This window comes from Tupaia chinensis, unplaced genomic scaffold (assembly GCF_000334495.1).
Source record: "Tupaia chinensis unplaced genomic scaffold, TupChi_1.0 Scaffold141530_1, whole genome shotgun sequence".
NCBI classification, from domain to species: Eukaryota; Metazoa; Chordata; class Mammalia; order Scandentia; family Tupaiidae; genus Tupaia; species Tupaia belangeri.
The window spans coordinates 2,250,287-2,266,671 of NW_006201391.1; the positions used below are offsets into that span (position 1 = coordinate 2,250,287).

Below are 16,385 nucleotides of genomic sequence, written 5' to 3' on the forward strand. Positions count from 1 at the left end.
GCACTTTTACAATACACACACACTGGCACATACAAACACTAACACGTCCCCCTTTCAATATCATTACAGCACCATTTTATATTCAATGTTAAAATTTTAACTATGTCCTCTGCAGAGCCATACAGTGGACTATGATTATATTTACTTTCTTGTGCAGTTTTTTTTTTACCCAAAATTTTTGTTGCTGTTTTTCCTTTCTTACTTTTCTTTTAAAAAATAACTTATTTATTCTATTTATTATTATTTTTTTAAGTTTGCTACAAGGCACATGTGCTCACCAGGCAGAAATATGGCGGGAGGGAGGAGGGAGGGAGGGAGAGAGAGAGAGAATGTGAGAGAGCAACCGTGGACTTGAACCGTGGTTGGTCATGTGGGAGTCCAATACCCAGTCACCATGCCACCTGTCGGCCCACCTCTCTTAATTTTCAATTGCTCTTGGAATTAACAAAATAGATTAGGTTCACTATGATATAGTCATTATTCACAGTAACAAAGGATCCCCCTCCCTCAAATTTCAATAGGTTATAGTAAGAAAGACTTCTCTCTTAGACACATTTCCTGGCCATCATGGGTCACTCTGACCTTTGTGCCATATTACTTTCCTTCCAGAACCCCCTCTGATGGAGGAGCCTCTATCTAGAACACTGCTGGTTATGACAGCAGAAGGAAAAGTGGCTGGGTGAATCCTGAACTAGTTTTTAAAATGCGCTCAGTAGTAACACATATCACTTTCGCCTTCCTCTCACCGGCCAGACCAGTTCATATAGCCACAGCTGAGTTCAGAAGCTGCGTCCATAATGTCCTCCTGCAGGGTGGGCCAGTGGGAGGAAGAACCAAACTGTCTGACATCATAGGAGCAGCTATACAGTCTTCAGCAGAGGTGAAGTAAATATGAATGATAAACCCACCATAGCATGTCTTCCTCTTTACTGTCCATTCAGTATGTTTATGATATAAATTCTCCATCTTGAGTTTATGTCCTTGTTATTTCTTTCTCTTCCTTCCTTCCTTCCTTCCTTCCTTCCTTCCTTCCTTCCTTCCTTCCTTTCTCTCTCTCTCTCTCTCTCTTTCTTCCTTCCTTCCTTCCTTCCTTCCTTCCTTCCTTCCTTCCTTCCTTCCTTCCTTTCTTTCTTTCTTTTTTGGAGAGGTTTTTGCTATGGGGCGCATGCACTCGCCAGACAGACAGAGAGAGACAGAAAGAAAGAGAGAAATCACCCCCCAGAGGGGATGGCCACGCCGCAATCCCTTCTCCTCCATTCTCCTCTCGGGATCTTGGGCACGCACGCACACGCGCCGGGCGTGAGTTTAAGCCGCGAGGTCTGGGACTTGAACTGCAGTCAACTAGATGGGAGTCCAGCAACATAGCCATTACACCAACTGCTGGTCCCTGTTCTTGTTAATTCTTTATTGCCATTTCAATAGTTTCAAAAGAACCAGAAATGCGCTGAATCTGCCAAGCTGACCTATTCATAAAAGTCCATCACTCACTTTCAAAGAGATCTTTTTGAACATGGACTATTTAGAACATGGGGCTATCTGTAACTGTCACTTTAATTCAGTGTACATCTCTATTATTTATAGTAGTTTTCTCCAGATTTTACACACGTCAACCAAGGACTTAAATTTTGTTTCCTTTTTAATATAAAACTATCCATTCATTTAATTAAGGAAAAGGTTTTTTTATTTGTTTGTTTTTCTGTTTTGTTTTTAGTTTTTTGCTATAGGGCATGTGTACTCTCTGAAAAGACAGAGACAGAGACAGAAAGTGAGAAATCACTCTCCAAGGGGTATGGCCATGCCACAATCCTTTCTCTTCCATTCTCCTTTCAGGATTTTGGGCACGCACACACATGCACCTGTTGTGAGTTTTAAGCTGCTGGGTCTGGGACTAAACCACAGTCAAATATGTGGAAGTCCAGTGACGTAACCATTGCGCCATCTGCTGGTCTCAGGAAGAGTTTCCTTAAAACCTCTTTGATCCTAAATACCTTGATTCTGTCTTTTCTGAATTGGGATACTCCAGGCCTATATCTGCTATGAAATCATGTATCTAGGGACCAGCAGTTAGCGTAATGGCTATGCCACTGGACTCCCGTGTAGTGGATCACGGTTCGAGTCCCGGACCCGGTGGCTTAAACTCACGCCAGGTGCGTGTGTGCCCAAGATCCCGAGAGGAGAATGGAGAAGGGATTACAGCGTGGCCATCCCCCCGGGGGTGATTTCTTGCTTTCTGTCTCTCTGTCTCTGTCTTTCTGGTGAGCGCACACGCCCTATAACAACAACAACAACAAAAAAACCTCTCCAAAAAAAAAAAATCATGTACCTAAAGAGAATTTTATTCGAATCCTGTAACCATAGATAATAATATTCAATATGTTAGCCCACCTCTGAAATCTGTCACCGCCATCTGTAACTTATCCAAGGTACTAAATTTGCAAAAATACACCTCTAAAATATATTTCTATATAGTCAAATCTTATTTAGTTGTGAAGTAAAAACAAACAAACAAAAAACAGCAAATGGTTACTATAGGGAAATTATATAAAAGAAGTGGTAAAATTTATCTTTTTGTTAAATTAATTTTTATTTAATAGTTTCCTTAATAACTGAGATATAATAGATTCTCAACTTTAGTTTTTAAGAATTATTTAATTATATTTATTTATTATTATTATTTTTAAATTTGGTTGGAAAGAGGCATAGAGAGCAAGAAACGGAAAGTGAGAAAGCATGCTGCCAGGACTGGGACTCAAATCATGGTCAGCCTGTGGGAGGCCAGCACCTCAACCACCATGCTACCTGCTGGCCCCGATTCTCAACTGTAAAAAGAAACTTGCTTTTTAAACTTCGGAGTGTATACTAAAAAGACTTCAGTTTTTCTTACAAGATAGGCTTTGCTCTAAGGCGTATTTACTGTTAATAATTTCAGATTGTGGGCCTGGGATCTGAATTAGACTCGCCGTTAAAACAGCGTTTTCATCGTAAAGCAGTCCTGGGCCATGGCACATTACGTAACCCTTTCAACCTCAGTACCGTTTATAAAACAGAAGTAACAGTACTTCTAAGAAAAGGTTATGAAAATGAGAATTAAATGAGATAACCTGGACGGAAATGTTAGCATAGCGCCTGGCAGACAGTAAACACTCCGTAAATACTCCCTGAGCTAATGAATGAGTGCAGGCTTTTGTCCTAACATTAGCAGCTGCCTTATTCACTTTTAAATGTACACAGGTCAAAGCTCATTACACCAAAGTTTAAGGATTATAAATCCATTTTATATAATAACCTATTTTGTGTTTGATCAAAATTCAGAAGTTACTTTACTTATCAAACATCTATTTTAGACTAATTAAATGACGAGAGTTGGGGATTTTCATTTGTTTGTTTTTCTAAATTCATCCAAGTCAAGAGAGGCATACTTGTATCTTTTTTTTTTTTTTTCTTGAGAGGTTTTTGCTATAGGGCATGTGCACTCACCAGAAAGAGAGAGAGAGACAGAGACAGAAAGCGAGAAATCACCCCCGGGTGGATGGCCACGCCACAATCCCTTCTCCTCCATTCTCCTCTCAGGATCCTGGGCACACACGCACATGCGCCCAGTGTGAGTTGAAGCCACCGGGTCCGGGACTTGAACTGCGGTCGACCATGTGGGAGTCCAGCGACATATAGCCATTACACTAACTGCTTTTACGGAGAGGTTTTTGCTCTAGAGTGTGTGTGCTTACCAAAAAGACAGAGAGATAGAGAGACAGAAAGTGAGAAATCACCCCCCAGGGGGGATGGCTGTGCCACAATCCCTTCTCCTCCATTCTCCTCTTGGGAACTTGGGCACGCACGCACACGCACCTGGCATGAGTTTTAAGCCATTGGGTCCGGTACTCAAACCACAGTCGACTACGTGGGAGTCCAGTGCTGAAGCCATTATGCCATCTGCTGGTCCCAAGAGAGGCATACTTATATCTTTCGGCACTGAATTTTTTTCAATTAATGAGTCTAAAAATCTCAGAACATTTGCTACAGAGCTATATCACCTATACCTCTGCCTACTTGAAATGCCCATGAACTATGATAAGGCAAAGTAATAGGAATGGAAAACAGAATCGTTATGCAGCAAAACTGCTCATTTCACAGGACCTACCGGTAGTAAGTTGTGGTAACAATTTTTTCTCTTTTTAGTCTTTGCTATAGGCATGTGCACTTGGGGAGAAAAAGAGAGTCAGAAATCACCCTTGGGAGGATGGCCATGCTACAATCTCTTCTCCGTTTTCCTTCTGGGATTTTGGGCAAGGACGCACACACACCCTGTGTGTTTTTCAAGTCACTGGGTCTGGGACTCAAACTGCATGGTTGGCCATGTGGGATCCTGCTGCTTTATCCTTCATGCCCTCTGTTAGCCCAACTTTTTAAAAAGTTATTTCTGCCATGACAGAGAGAGAGAGTTAAGCACTTTCAGCAAGGTCCCATGCTTCACACCCACCCCAGCCTTTCCCGCTTGCCAGGATCATGGGCACATGTGCCTCACATGTACAGCTCAACTGGGGAACCAAACCCACAATATTCCATATGGACCCAGCTTGAGCAGCACATTACTGCTGTACCACCAAGCTGGCCTAATCGTTTTTCTCTCATAAAAATTTAAATGTACTCTCTAAATAACAGGATGCCTATCATGAGAACTGAAGTAAATAGAGCATTATTTTCTTTCTTCTTTTTGTTTTCCAGAGAAATTTTTGCTATGGGGTGCATGGGCTTGCTGGAGAGACAAGAGAGAGACAGAGATATGAAAAGTGAGAAATCAACCCCCAGGGGAATGGCCACGCCACAGTCCCTTCTCCTCTGTTCTCTTCCTGGGACTTTGGGCACACATGCACATGCACCCGGCATGTGTGTTAAGCCTCTAGGTCTGGGACTCGAACTGCAGTCAACTACGTGGAAGTCCAGCTACATAACCATTACGCCATCTGCTCGTCCCAGAGCACCATTTTCAATGCACTGGAAGTGATTTTACTTCAAAAAGATTCTTTAGGGTTAAAAGTCAAATTTTACTTGTATTAATTCATTATTAAAATTATACTGAATAGTATACAGTAGGCAAATTCTTATATCTTGATCTAAAAAGTAGGGTGGAAAATACATGAAACATATTTCTTAACTGCAAGGTCTTTTTGAAAGCTACCCACAGAGTACCAGTGCAAGTGCATGCACACACGAGCACACATGAGTGCACACAGACACACATTTTTACATGAGTAGTATACTCTCGTTTCCAGTGCATAGACATGCCCTTAAACTTACCAGTCTTCGCTGGGCTGCCCAATAGTTCAACAAAAGTGGTCAGATAAGACACCAGAGCAAAATACAGACAGAATAGGGACCAGCACTTGGTGTAATGGCTATGTTGCTGGACTCCCATGTAGTCAACCATGGTTCGAGTCCCAGACTCAGTAGCTTAAACTCATGCCAGGCGCATGTGCGTGCATGCCCAAGATCCCAAGAGGAGAATGGAAGAGAAGGGATTGCATCACGGCCATCCCCCATGGGGGGGGGGTGGATTTCTCATTTTCTGTGTCTCTGTCTCTCTTTGTCTTTCTGGAGAGTGCACATGCCCTATAGCAAAAACCTCTTTAAAAATGTATATATTCAGAATATTAGACAGGTTAGTGCTACCTCGTTTCACGTTTGACAAGGACTTCAACATCATTTAGGGTCAGGAAATTCCTTTTTCTTTAGTTGCTAGAGTATATGCGTGCTTGCCGGAGAGAGCCAGAGAGGGGAGGGAGAAAGCACTCCCCCGGTGGGCATCATCTTGCCACAATACCTTCTCCTTTACTTCTCCACCCTGTTGGGACCTGGGGAACACACACACACACATGTACACACTATGTCTTTCCAGCCCCCAGGGCTGGGATTTTAACTGCAGTCAGTCATGTGGGATCTACCTCTCTTAACCATGAGGCTATATGGCCAGTCCAGGTTACAAAATTCTTTTTTTTTTTTTTTTTGAGATGTGTTTTTTTTCTCTATAGGGCGCATGCGCTCGCCAGACAGACAGAGAGAGACATAGAGACAGAAAGCGAGAAATCACCCCCCAGGGGGGATGGTCACGCCGCAATCCCTTCTCCTCCATTCTCCTCTCGGGATCTTGGGCACGCACGCACACGCGCCCAGTATGAGTTTTAAGCTACCGAGTCCAGGACACGAACCGTGGTCGACTACGTGGGAGTCCAGTGACATAGCCATTACGCTAACTGCTGGTTCCCGGGGTTACAAAATTCTTATAACTAAGACTCTGCGAACTTGGATTTTTTGTTTACTGTGTATTCAAAGATGATACTTCTAGGATCAGCCATTGTGGTGCAGCAGGAACGCGCCCTGCAGTGCCAGAACGCCTATGGCAATCACGGTTCAGATCCTGAGGGCTGGGGAAGGGAGACTGGTGTGATGAAACCCTATCAGCGGTGCTCTGTCTACCTGTCTCACTTTCTCTTCCTCTCATGCAAGCTCATGAACTTTCTTTCATGAAAGGGGGGAGGGGGCAGCACTTCTAGAATGCAGGCCTTCCCCCTCAACTTTGTTATTTATTTATTTATTTTTTGCTATAGGGTGTGTGCACTTGCAGAGAGGGATAGAGAGGGAGGGAGAGTGAGAAATCACCCCCCAAGAGCATATTCATGCTGTAATCCTTTCTCCTCTATCCTCTTCTTGGGATGTTGGGCACACAAACACAAGCGCCCGGAATGATTTTCAAGTCCCCGGATCTGTAACTCGAACCGTGGTCGGTCATGTGGGAATCCAGTGCCTTCACCACACCACCTGTTGGCCCCTCGAACATTTTTATTAGCATGCTCAGTCAGAAGTGATACATGAAACTGCAGTTCCTTCAGCTGAATCGTTAATTCTACGTCCAGTAGTTTCACCCATGTGGCCCTCTAGAAGTCGGCTCCTCTGCCCTGCTGATGCTTAACACCAATGATGGGCTTACACTACAAGGTGCTATCACAGCAGAAGACAGGGCTTCAATACTTCTGTCATCATATGCAGTCACTTTCCAAGGAAGAACCTGGTCCCTCGATTAGGCGTGCACTTTCCAGGCTAACAGATGCTGACCCCTAGGCTCACGGATACTGAACCGCAAGGCCTACACCATATGATTTTGAACACCTGGCAAACTTCAACGTAAAACTACATGTGTGAACAAGACTCACATCTGGCATTTCTGTAGAGAAGGAAAGGGTCCTGGAGTTGGAAGTCCAGGTCTTTAGTAATGGGCTCTGTCCTATTTTCCATGCTCAGTCTATTCATAATGGTGAATCCATGCCTTGGAGAAGCAGACCTGAAAAATCACAGGGGTGAGGAGGAAGTGAGAAGCGTGCTCAGTACACTCGCTTCAGCATGACCACAGCGTACGTGTGTCAGTCCTTCGGCGTCACACACAGCACTACACATCTCTCCTGCTGGCATTGTGTGCCCGAAGAGGTATGCGAGACAGCACGATGGCTCTGCCGCTCCTTTGGTAGAGCTGCGTCGTATTCCATCTCTGTGTACGTGCACACGCTATCTCACTATCTAGGTGGTAAATTCCTCCCAGGCAGAGATGATAACTACTTTTAAACATTACTGACAGGCACTTTTGAAGAATCTTGGTAGTTACTCTAAAGTGTACATGACACAATTATACAAAGACAATGTTCATAGAAAACATCAGTGTTGGCCTGAAATTGAGAGCTACAAAGTCTCCGAGAGACATGATGCAACTCGAGTTAGCGACCCTGCGAGAAGATGAAACACCAGCTCGGCGTTTCTGCAGCAGTACAAAGGGCGGTTACCGTGCTTTCTTCGGTAATGAAGCGATGGCTTCACAGATAAACTGCCATGGCCATTTCCCACAAGTTCATTCGATAAACTTCAAATGGCTACTCTGTCAGGCAGAAAGAACCCCAACTCTACAGAGTATAAACTCTGCAGACTACACGTGCGTTCGTCTACCTCCGGGTGACAGCCACACAGTAACTCAGCTGTGCAGCTTCTGGTGGCAAATGAAATACCGCCTACTGACAGGCTGAAGCGAAGCAAGCAGAGTTCATTTGCTTACTTTCAACCAGGGTGTGAGGATGGTTATTAACAAACCCATAGAAACGTTCTGAGCAACAGAAAGAAAGGATGTTCACATCTTAGTTTTATTTTACCTCTAACAATTTGATGTGGATAAAGGAATAAAATAGAGCTATAGTACCCCTTACAGGATTTTCTTTTGAAATCTCCAATTTAAAAATTGATGGAAGGTTGGGACCAGCAGCTGGTGTGGTGGCTAAGGTGCTGGACACTCCCACATGGCTGACCACGGTTTGAGTCCTGGACCTGGTGGCTTGCTTTCTCACTTTCTCTCTTTCTCTTGTCAAATTAAAATAAATGAATGAATAAGTAAAATTAAATAAATAAATCTTTTAAAAAAATGGATGGAAGGCAATCCTTGCCTTGCTCATTTTACAAAGAGGTAAAGTGGTGGAAGGCATATAACCAATACTAGAAATCACCATTTCAACTTAGAGTTCAGGGGAGAAATGAGAATGCACCCCTGAAGAGCTCTGATAGAGGTCTTCCGGAAGTGTCAAGTTCAGAAGTCACCAGTGGGTGTCCTATGAACTCTCTATTTCAGAAAAGGGACATGGGAGGAAATACTAAGGTGCTGGACACTCCCACATGGCTGACCACGGTTTGAGTCCTGGACCTGGTGGCTTGCTTTCTCACTTTCTCTCTTTCTCTTGTCAAATTAAAATAAATGAATGAATAAGTAAAATTAAATAAATAAATCTTTTAAAAAAATGGATGGAAGGCAATCCTTGCCTTGCTCATTTTACAAAGAGGTAAAGTGGTGGAAGGCATATAACCAATACTAGAAATCACCATTTCAACTTAGAGTTCAGGGGAGAAATGAGAATGCACCCCTGAAGAGCTCTGATAGAGGTCTTCCGGAAGTGTCAAGTTCAGAAGTCACCAGTGGGTGTCCTATGAACTCTCTATTTCAGAAAAGGGACATGGGAGGAAATAAAGCACAGAAATAGAGAATTATGTATTTTTTACATAGGAACTGGAATTTGATGCTTAACGTATTTCATCATCACAACAGATCTCACGCCTTTAATAGTACGGGTACTAAACCCTCATATTTTACAAAATCAGCCGGGGGAGATGTCCCAAGTGCTACAAAGCAGCTTCTGTAAGAGAACTGATGCAGCACTGGCGGCCATGCTGCCTGTACTAGAAGCTCCCTTTTGGGTTTTATGGGCTGTCATTCTCTATTAAGGAAAGACTTCAACATACTAGAATCTGGTGGAGATTTGTTTGTTTGTTGGAGGGAGTCAGAGGGAGTGGCAGGCAGCCCACACTTGAGGAAATAAAATTTGGTTAAGAGATTAAGAAATAAGGATGGATTTGGGGGGCTGGCAAGATGGCATGTTGGTTAAGGGCGCTGGACTCCCCTGTGGCCGACTGCAGTTCAAGTCTGGACCTGGCGGCTCACTTTCCCTCCCCACCTCACTCTATCCATCTCTGGTCAAATTTAAGTAAATAAATGTAAATAAAGTAAAATAAAAATAATTCTTAAAAAAATATAAAGATGGGGACTAGCAGTTGGCATAATGGCTATGTCACTAGATTCCCACATAGTCGACTGTGGTTTAAGTCCCAGACCCGGTGGCTTAAACTCATGATGGGTGTGTGCATGCGTGCCCAAGATCCCGAGAGGAGAATAGAGAAGGGATTGCGGCATAGCCATCCCCAGGGGTGGGTGGGTGATTTCTCGCTTTCTGTCTTTCTGTTTCTCTGGCAAGCACTCATATCCAATGGCAAAAATCTCTCTTAAAAAAATTTTTTTTAAGTTTTTTTTTTAATCTAAGAAAATATTATCCTACCGCTTGTAAGAAACAAATGTGAATACACACTGTACTCTCATTCGTGTTGACAGAGTGTGAACATACTACCCTACCATTTGGTTTTCCTCTTACACTCTGAAATTCTCAGTCACGCCCCACTGCCTGAACTCACATGGAGGTGTATTCCGGTGCTTCCACAATGTTTTGGAATGCAGCACACACTCACGTGCCAACAATGCCTGGATGCACTCACCATCTTCCCGAGATGGTACACCATCCGGTCTCCTGTGGCCTCACCACCCACTCCTTTTCCACTCCCATGGCGGCCTCACCTGCCTACTGCAGACCTACCCCTCTGTAGCACACGGCACCCACTGTTCTCACGCTGCCCACACCTGGCCCCTCTAGCTGTTTGCATTCTGCTTCTATCTCTAGGGCTGACTCTTCTCTGTATCCTTGCTGGCCCCCAAACCCAACCACTAGCCCTTATCAATCTCTTCTTTACATTCCCTTCTTCAGAGACACTATCTCTCCTGGTTTCACTACCAAATTCCTTCAGATGACTCTAAACTCTACCTCCAGGCCCAACCCTGTCCACTCCGAAAGCATTACTTTAAAGTATAATGAGAACTTATTCTTCAGCCAGATTCTTGGCTTCCTTTCTATGCCACCTTCCTATTCTGTCATTCTCTCAGTCTTCAATGTTCAAAATACTAATGGTTTTTAAAATTTCACCATTTTCTTTATATATGCAGTCTTTCAATGCCTTTTCTATTTTAATTTCTATCATTCTTGTCTAAATTCTCATCATCTCCCACCTAATCCATATCTATAATCTCTCAATGTCCTCCCTAACTCCAATTTCTTCTAGAACCAGTATATCCTCATAACATTAGCACACTAACTTTCCCCATATATTTTCTCATAACTCTATTATTCTCCTGTTCATAAGCCTTCAATGACTCCCTACTGCTAAGAAAATAAATTTCAAAATCTCAGTCTGTCACTGCAAGCCAGCAAATCTCTTTACCTTTCTAATATAAACCTTCTGCACCAAGTCACTTTTCTTCCTGTCACTTTTTTTGTTTTGTTTTGTTTTTTTAAGAGATATTTTTGCTATAGTGTACATGTGCTTGCCAGAGAGACGGAGAGATAGGAAGTGAGTAATCACCCCCCACCAGGAATGGCCACACCACAATCCCTTCCCCTCCATTCTCCTCTTGGGATGTTGGGCATGCACGCACACAGGGCTGGCCTGAGTTTTAAGTCATCAAGTTCAGGACTCGAACCATGGTCAACTTCATGGGAGTCCAGCGACACAGCCAATACACCACTCAAGGCCCCTCTTCCTGTGACTTTAACATGCTAGGTTCTGTGCCTCTGCTTTTGTCACTCTTCCTATTGAGGCTGCCCTGTCCTCTCTTTTATGTGACTTAAATTCTACCTTAGTTCTGAGGTCCACGTCGAGATCCCTCACTGGTAAAGCGTTCCACAATCACAGCAGCTGCTCATTATTTCGAACGTACCAACTGTCACTTCGGACGGTCTATCCTGTGCCGTGATCTATCAGAAATGCGAACACATGTGAAGAGTATACGTGTGTGTGTTTCTTATGTTTCTCCCAGAAGAGTTGGCACTAGGTCTTTGTATTTCATCTTTACACCCTCTCTGGAGGTAATGGGCTTTATTTTACTTTAATTTTTTAAAGAATTATTTAATTTTATTTACTTTTTAAAATTTGCTATAGGGGGACCAGCAGTTAGCGTAATGGCTATGTCGCTGGACTCCCACGTAGTCGACTGCGGTTCACATCCCGGACCCGGTGGCTTAAACTCACGCCGGGCGCATGTGCGTGCGTGCCCAAGATCCCGAGAGGAGAATGGAGGAGAAGGGATTGCAGCGTGGCCATCCTCCCTGGGGGGTGATTTCTCGCTTTCTATCTCTCTGTCTCTGTCTGTCTGTCTGGCGAGCGCACGCACCCTATAGCAAAAACCGCTCCAAAAAGAAAAAAAAAATTTTGCTATAGGGCACGTGTACTCACCAGAGAAAGTCTGTGAGAGAGTGAGAGAGAGAGTGGGAAAGCAAGCCGAGTCTGCTGTCAGCCATGTGGGAGTCCAGCACCTTAACCGCCACACCACCTCCTGGCCCCAGTGATGGGCTTTAGCTAAGATTTTTTACATGAATGTTTATGTGAATAAAAAGTTAAGCTATTAAGACAATACACATACTGTGTCTTTGTATGGCGGTGTGATGTTAACAATATCTGATCAAAAGAAATGACTAAAACGTGAGTTGAATAAATCTTTTTTTTCTATTTTTAGAATTTTCTTTTTACTATTATTAAACTTTATTTTAATTTGACCAGGGAGGAACAGAGTGAGAAAGAGAGAGGGGGAAAAGTGAGAAAGAAAACCGGCAGGTCAAGGATTCAAACCACGGTCAGCCATGTAGGAGTACCAGTGCCTTTAACCACCACACCACCTGCCAGCACCAATGAGCTGAGTAAATCTAAAAACACATTCTATTAACTAGACAACAGAGGTCTGAAATATACCTTCAATTCTGGATCATGCTGCTTTACATAGTCAATGGTGGGGGAAGGGTGGTCAGTAAAACTCTTCCAAATAGTGGTTAAATAATCTAAGATCCCTAATAGTGTACTTTTAGCTCCTTCCCAAAGCATCACATTCAAAACACTATACCACTCACTTGAATAAAGGGGTAAATATTTACTACTATTTGAAATAGAACACAAAGATTTAAGCCCACGTGTACTGAAGTTTCAATTATATTCTGAAATCGGTATTCATCAAAATATACAAATTGACATCATTCAGTACTCCTTTCCTCATGTCAACTAGTCATTTCAAAACTACTAGTTCTTTTCTCTTTGAAATAAAATGGCATTTGCAGAGCGCAACAACTGAGCTAAAACATTACTTCAAAGACGATCAGTTTCTTTGTAAAGTACTTACCTTGTGTACACGAATAACGTCCCTTCCACATCAGTCTTCTCCTGAAAATAAACACACACAACACGTGACATTGTCTTCATTGAGACAGAGAACATAAACTTCTCGTATGACAGAACAGGAACGGTATTCAACCTCAAGGACATGAAACTGCGAAGGTTCTGAGAAGGCTTCTCTGCAGTAATTGTGGCTCTGCTGGTTAAGGGGAGAGCAGTTTTCTTTTGTCGTTTCCAAAATAAGCCAGCATTCTCTCTACCAAGCACAGGGATAGCAACACACCTCTAGCTGAAACAGTGAGAAAATAAGTGTGCTCCATGGCTTTCACTGGGAGGAAGAGCCTACCTCTGAGTGCTAGACAGAAGGCAGCAATACCACTGAACGTTCAGATGACTAAGTCACCTACTTGGTGTGGGATATTCAGTGTCAAATTCCGGCCAAAATCTTTATGAAATAAAGTTAGAAGAAATTTGCCTCAAAAACATGGAGGAGGTGGTAAATTACAATGATTGTTCAGTTAGTTCTTTTTGTTTTTAAATTTTTGTTATAGAGCACATGTTCACAGGAGACAGAGAGGGAAAGCAAGAAAGCACCCCGGGGGGATGGCCACATCAAAACCCCTTGTCCTCCATTCTTGTCTGGGCGGTGGGCGCACATGCACAAGCACCTGGCATGTCTTTCAAGTCGCTGGGTCCAGACCAAATGGTGCTTAGGCCAAGTGGGAGCTAGCTGTCTTAACCACCACACCCTCGCTTGGCGTTCCTTTTCCATTCCTTTTCTTTTCTTTCTTTCTTTCTTTTTTTTTTTTTTTTTTTTTTTTTTTTTGAGAGGTTTTTGCTATAGGGTGCGTGCGTTCGCCAGAGAGAGACAGAGAGACAGAAAGCAAGAAATCACCCCCCAGGGGGATGGCCATGCCGCAATCCCTTCTCCTCCATTCTCCTCTTGGGATCTTGGGCACGCACGCACACACACGTGCCCGGTGTGATTTTAAGTCACTGGGTCCGGGACTTGAACCATGGTCAGCTACGTGGGAGTCCAGCAACATAGCCATTACGCTAACTGCTGGTCCCCATTTCTTTTCTATTTCTGCAAAGGCCTAAACTTGATGGTAATACTCACCAATACAGCTCATACCATACATACACACACACACATACACATCTGTTTCCATTTGTTTTACTAGCAATCAGATTATAATTTAGAAACTTTTGTTGATTTACATGGTTTAATGTCAGCATTCTACTTAAACTGCCCAAATTTTATTAGTAATATCCATTACAATAATCACTCGAACTCAAAGACCCTATAGTTTTGGTTTAATTTATTTATTATTTATTTTTTAAATAATTATTTTATTTAACTTCATTTATTTATTGTAATTTGACCAGAGAGGGACAGAGTGAGACAGTGAGAGCAAGAGAGAGGGAAAGTGAGAAAGCATGCTGCCAGGTCTGGGACTCGAACCGTGATTGGCCATGTGGGAGTCCAGTGCCTGTAACCACACCACCTGCCGGGCCACTGTTGTAATTTAATTTTAAAAAAGGGTATTAACATTACAATACTTTATCAAAGTCAGATGAAAATTGAAAGCATGATTCTTTTTTTTTTTTTTTTTGAGAGATTTTCACTGTAGGGTGCGTGCGCTCGCCAGACAGACAGAGACATAGAGACAGAAAGCGAGAAATCACCCCCCAGGGGGGATGGTCACGCCGCAATCCCTTCTCCTCCATTCTCCTCTCGGGATCTTGGGCACGCACGCACACGCGCCCGGCATGAGTTTTAAGCCACCGGGTCCGGGACACGAACCGCGGTCGACTACGTGGGAGTCCAGCGACATAGCCATTACACTAACTGCTGGTTCCCAAAGCATGATTCTTTGACTTGCTCAAGTAATTCCAGGAACTGTCTTGGTCATCCTAGTTCAGTGGCCCCCAAACGTGGCCCCAGGTCAGCAGCATTAGCATCACCTGGGAACTTGTCAGAAACGCAGATCTGGAAGCCCTGCCCAAATCTACTGGGTCAGAAACCGTGGGAATGGTGCCCAGCAATCTGTTTGTGACTGAACTGGCCAAGCGAATCTGATACATGCTCGTTTGAGAACCAGAGCCTTAGTTGAGTAACATCTGTGCTCTACCCACACAACTATGTCAGGAATCATAAAATCAAAACTCGTGATGGCCCAAGTCATGTCCAACTATTACCAAACATTAGTTTTCAAGAACAAATGGCAGGCCAGTTGGTGGCATGGTGGTTAAGGCGGCTGGATCCCAAATGGCAGACTACATAGGCTGAAACAGATTTCTGCATGGTCATATGGTCATCCTCACCGGGAGGTGCTTATTCACTTTTCCTCTCTGTCTCTGGTGAATGCACATGCCCTATCGCAAAACAAATAAATAAAGAGTAAATAGCTATAAAAATATCATTACATAGTAACAAGGTTTTTAATCTCAAGATGTTTATTGGACTATACGTAATTAAAAATAATTTAATTGTTTATTATTTTATAAAAGTTAAAACCATGTAAATAACAATTTTTTATCCTGTCTTTTCTATAACACATAAGCACAGGTAAGAACATCAGAGTCCATTCTTAAACTGAGTTTATTATGAAATCTGTATAAATTACTCCAACGAACTGTGAGAAGTATCTTTATTTTTCAAATGTGGCCCATTTGCCATTGTGCTTTGAAAAATATCCTGAGTCAAAATAAAAATCATACAGAAACATTATTTATCTTTGGTTGCAAACTAAACATGGTTAACTTATATCTGTTAAGAAATTTATATCCTGGGGGTCAGCAGACAACATGGTGGTTAAGGGCACTGGACTCCCATATGGCTGACCATGGTTCAAATCCCAGACCTAGCAGCTTGCTTTCTCTTTCTCTTTCTTGTCAAATTAAAATTAATTAATTTAAAATAAAAGAAATTTATATTCTGAGTATACTTTTAAAAATTATTTAAATTCAGGATCAGCAGATGGCTTAATAGTTACATTGCTGGACTCCCACATAGTCGACCGTGGTTTAAGTTCCGAGCCCGGCGACTTGAAACTCGCGCCAGGCGAGTGTGCATGCATGTGTGCATGCCCAAAATCCCAAGAGAAAAATGGAGAAGGAACTGTGGCGTGGCCATCCCCTTTAGGGGATCATTTCTCACTTTCTCTCTCTCTGGTGAACACACACACTCTATAGCAAAACTCTTTAAAAAAAAAAAAAAAAAAAAAACTTCAAACAATCACAATAATCATAGTAATCATTGAGAAAATGGTCACTGCAGTCCAAAGGTCCGCCTCAAGCCGTGTGAGAATGTGTGGGCATCCCTCAAAGATAACGGGGGCAGCTGTCAAGCACTTACTAATCCACAGAGCCCTTAAGAATAGTGCAGGGCCAGCAGGTGGCGCAGTGGTTTAGGTGCTGGATTCCCACACGGCCAACTGTGGTTCAAGCCCCAGACCTGATGGCTTGCGTGCTGGACTCCCACACGGCCAACTGTGGTTCAAGCCCCAAACCTGATGGCTTGCGTGCTGGACTCCCCCCCG

General features: G+C 43.1%; 1 protein-coding gene across 1 annotated transcript in view; it reads right to left on the reverse strand.

Annotated features, from left to right (window-relative positions):
• The window catches only part of DCP1B (decapping mRNA 1B), a 131,749-nt gene that overhangs the window by 47,911 nt on the left and 67,453 nt on the right, over positions 1–16,385 (reverse strand). The window contains exons 7-8 of the mRNA XM_014581993.2: positions 12,848–12,888; positions 7,206–7,333 (exon numbers count right to left, since the gene is read on the reverse strand). Of these exons, the coding sequence (XP_014437479.2) occupies positions 7,206–7,333; positions 12,848–12,888 (169 nt within the window). The remainder of the gene's footprint in view (positions 1–7,205; positions 7,334–12,847; positions 12,889–16,385) is intronic.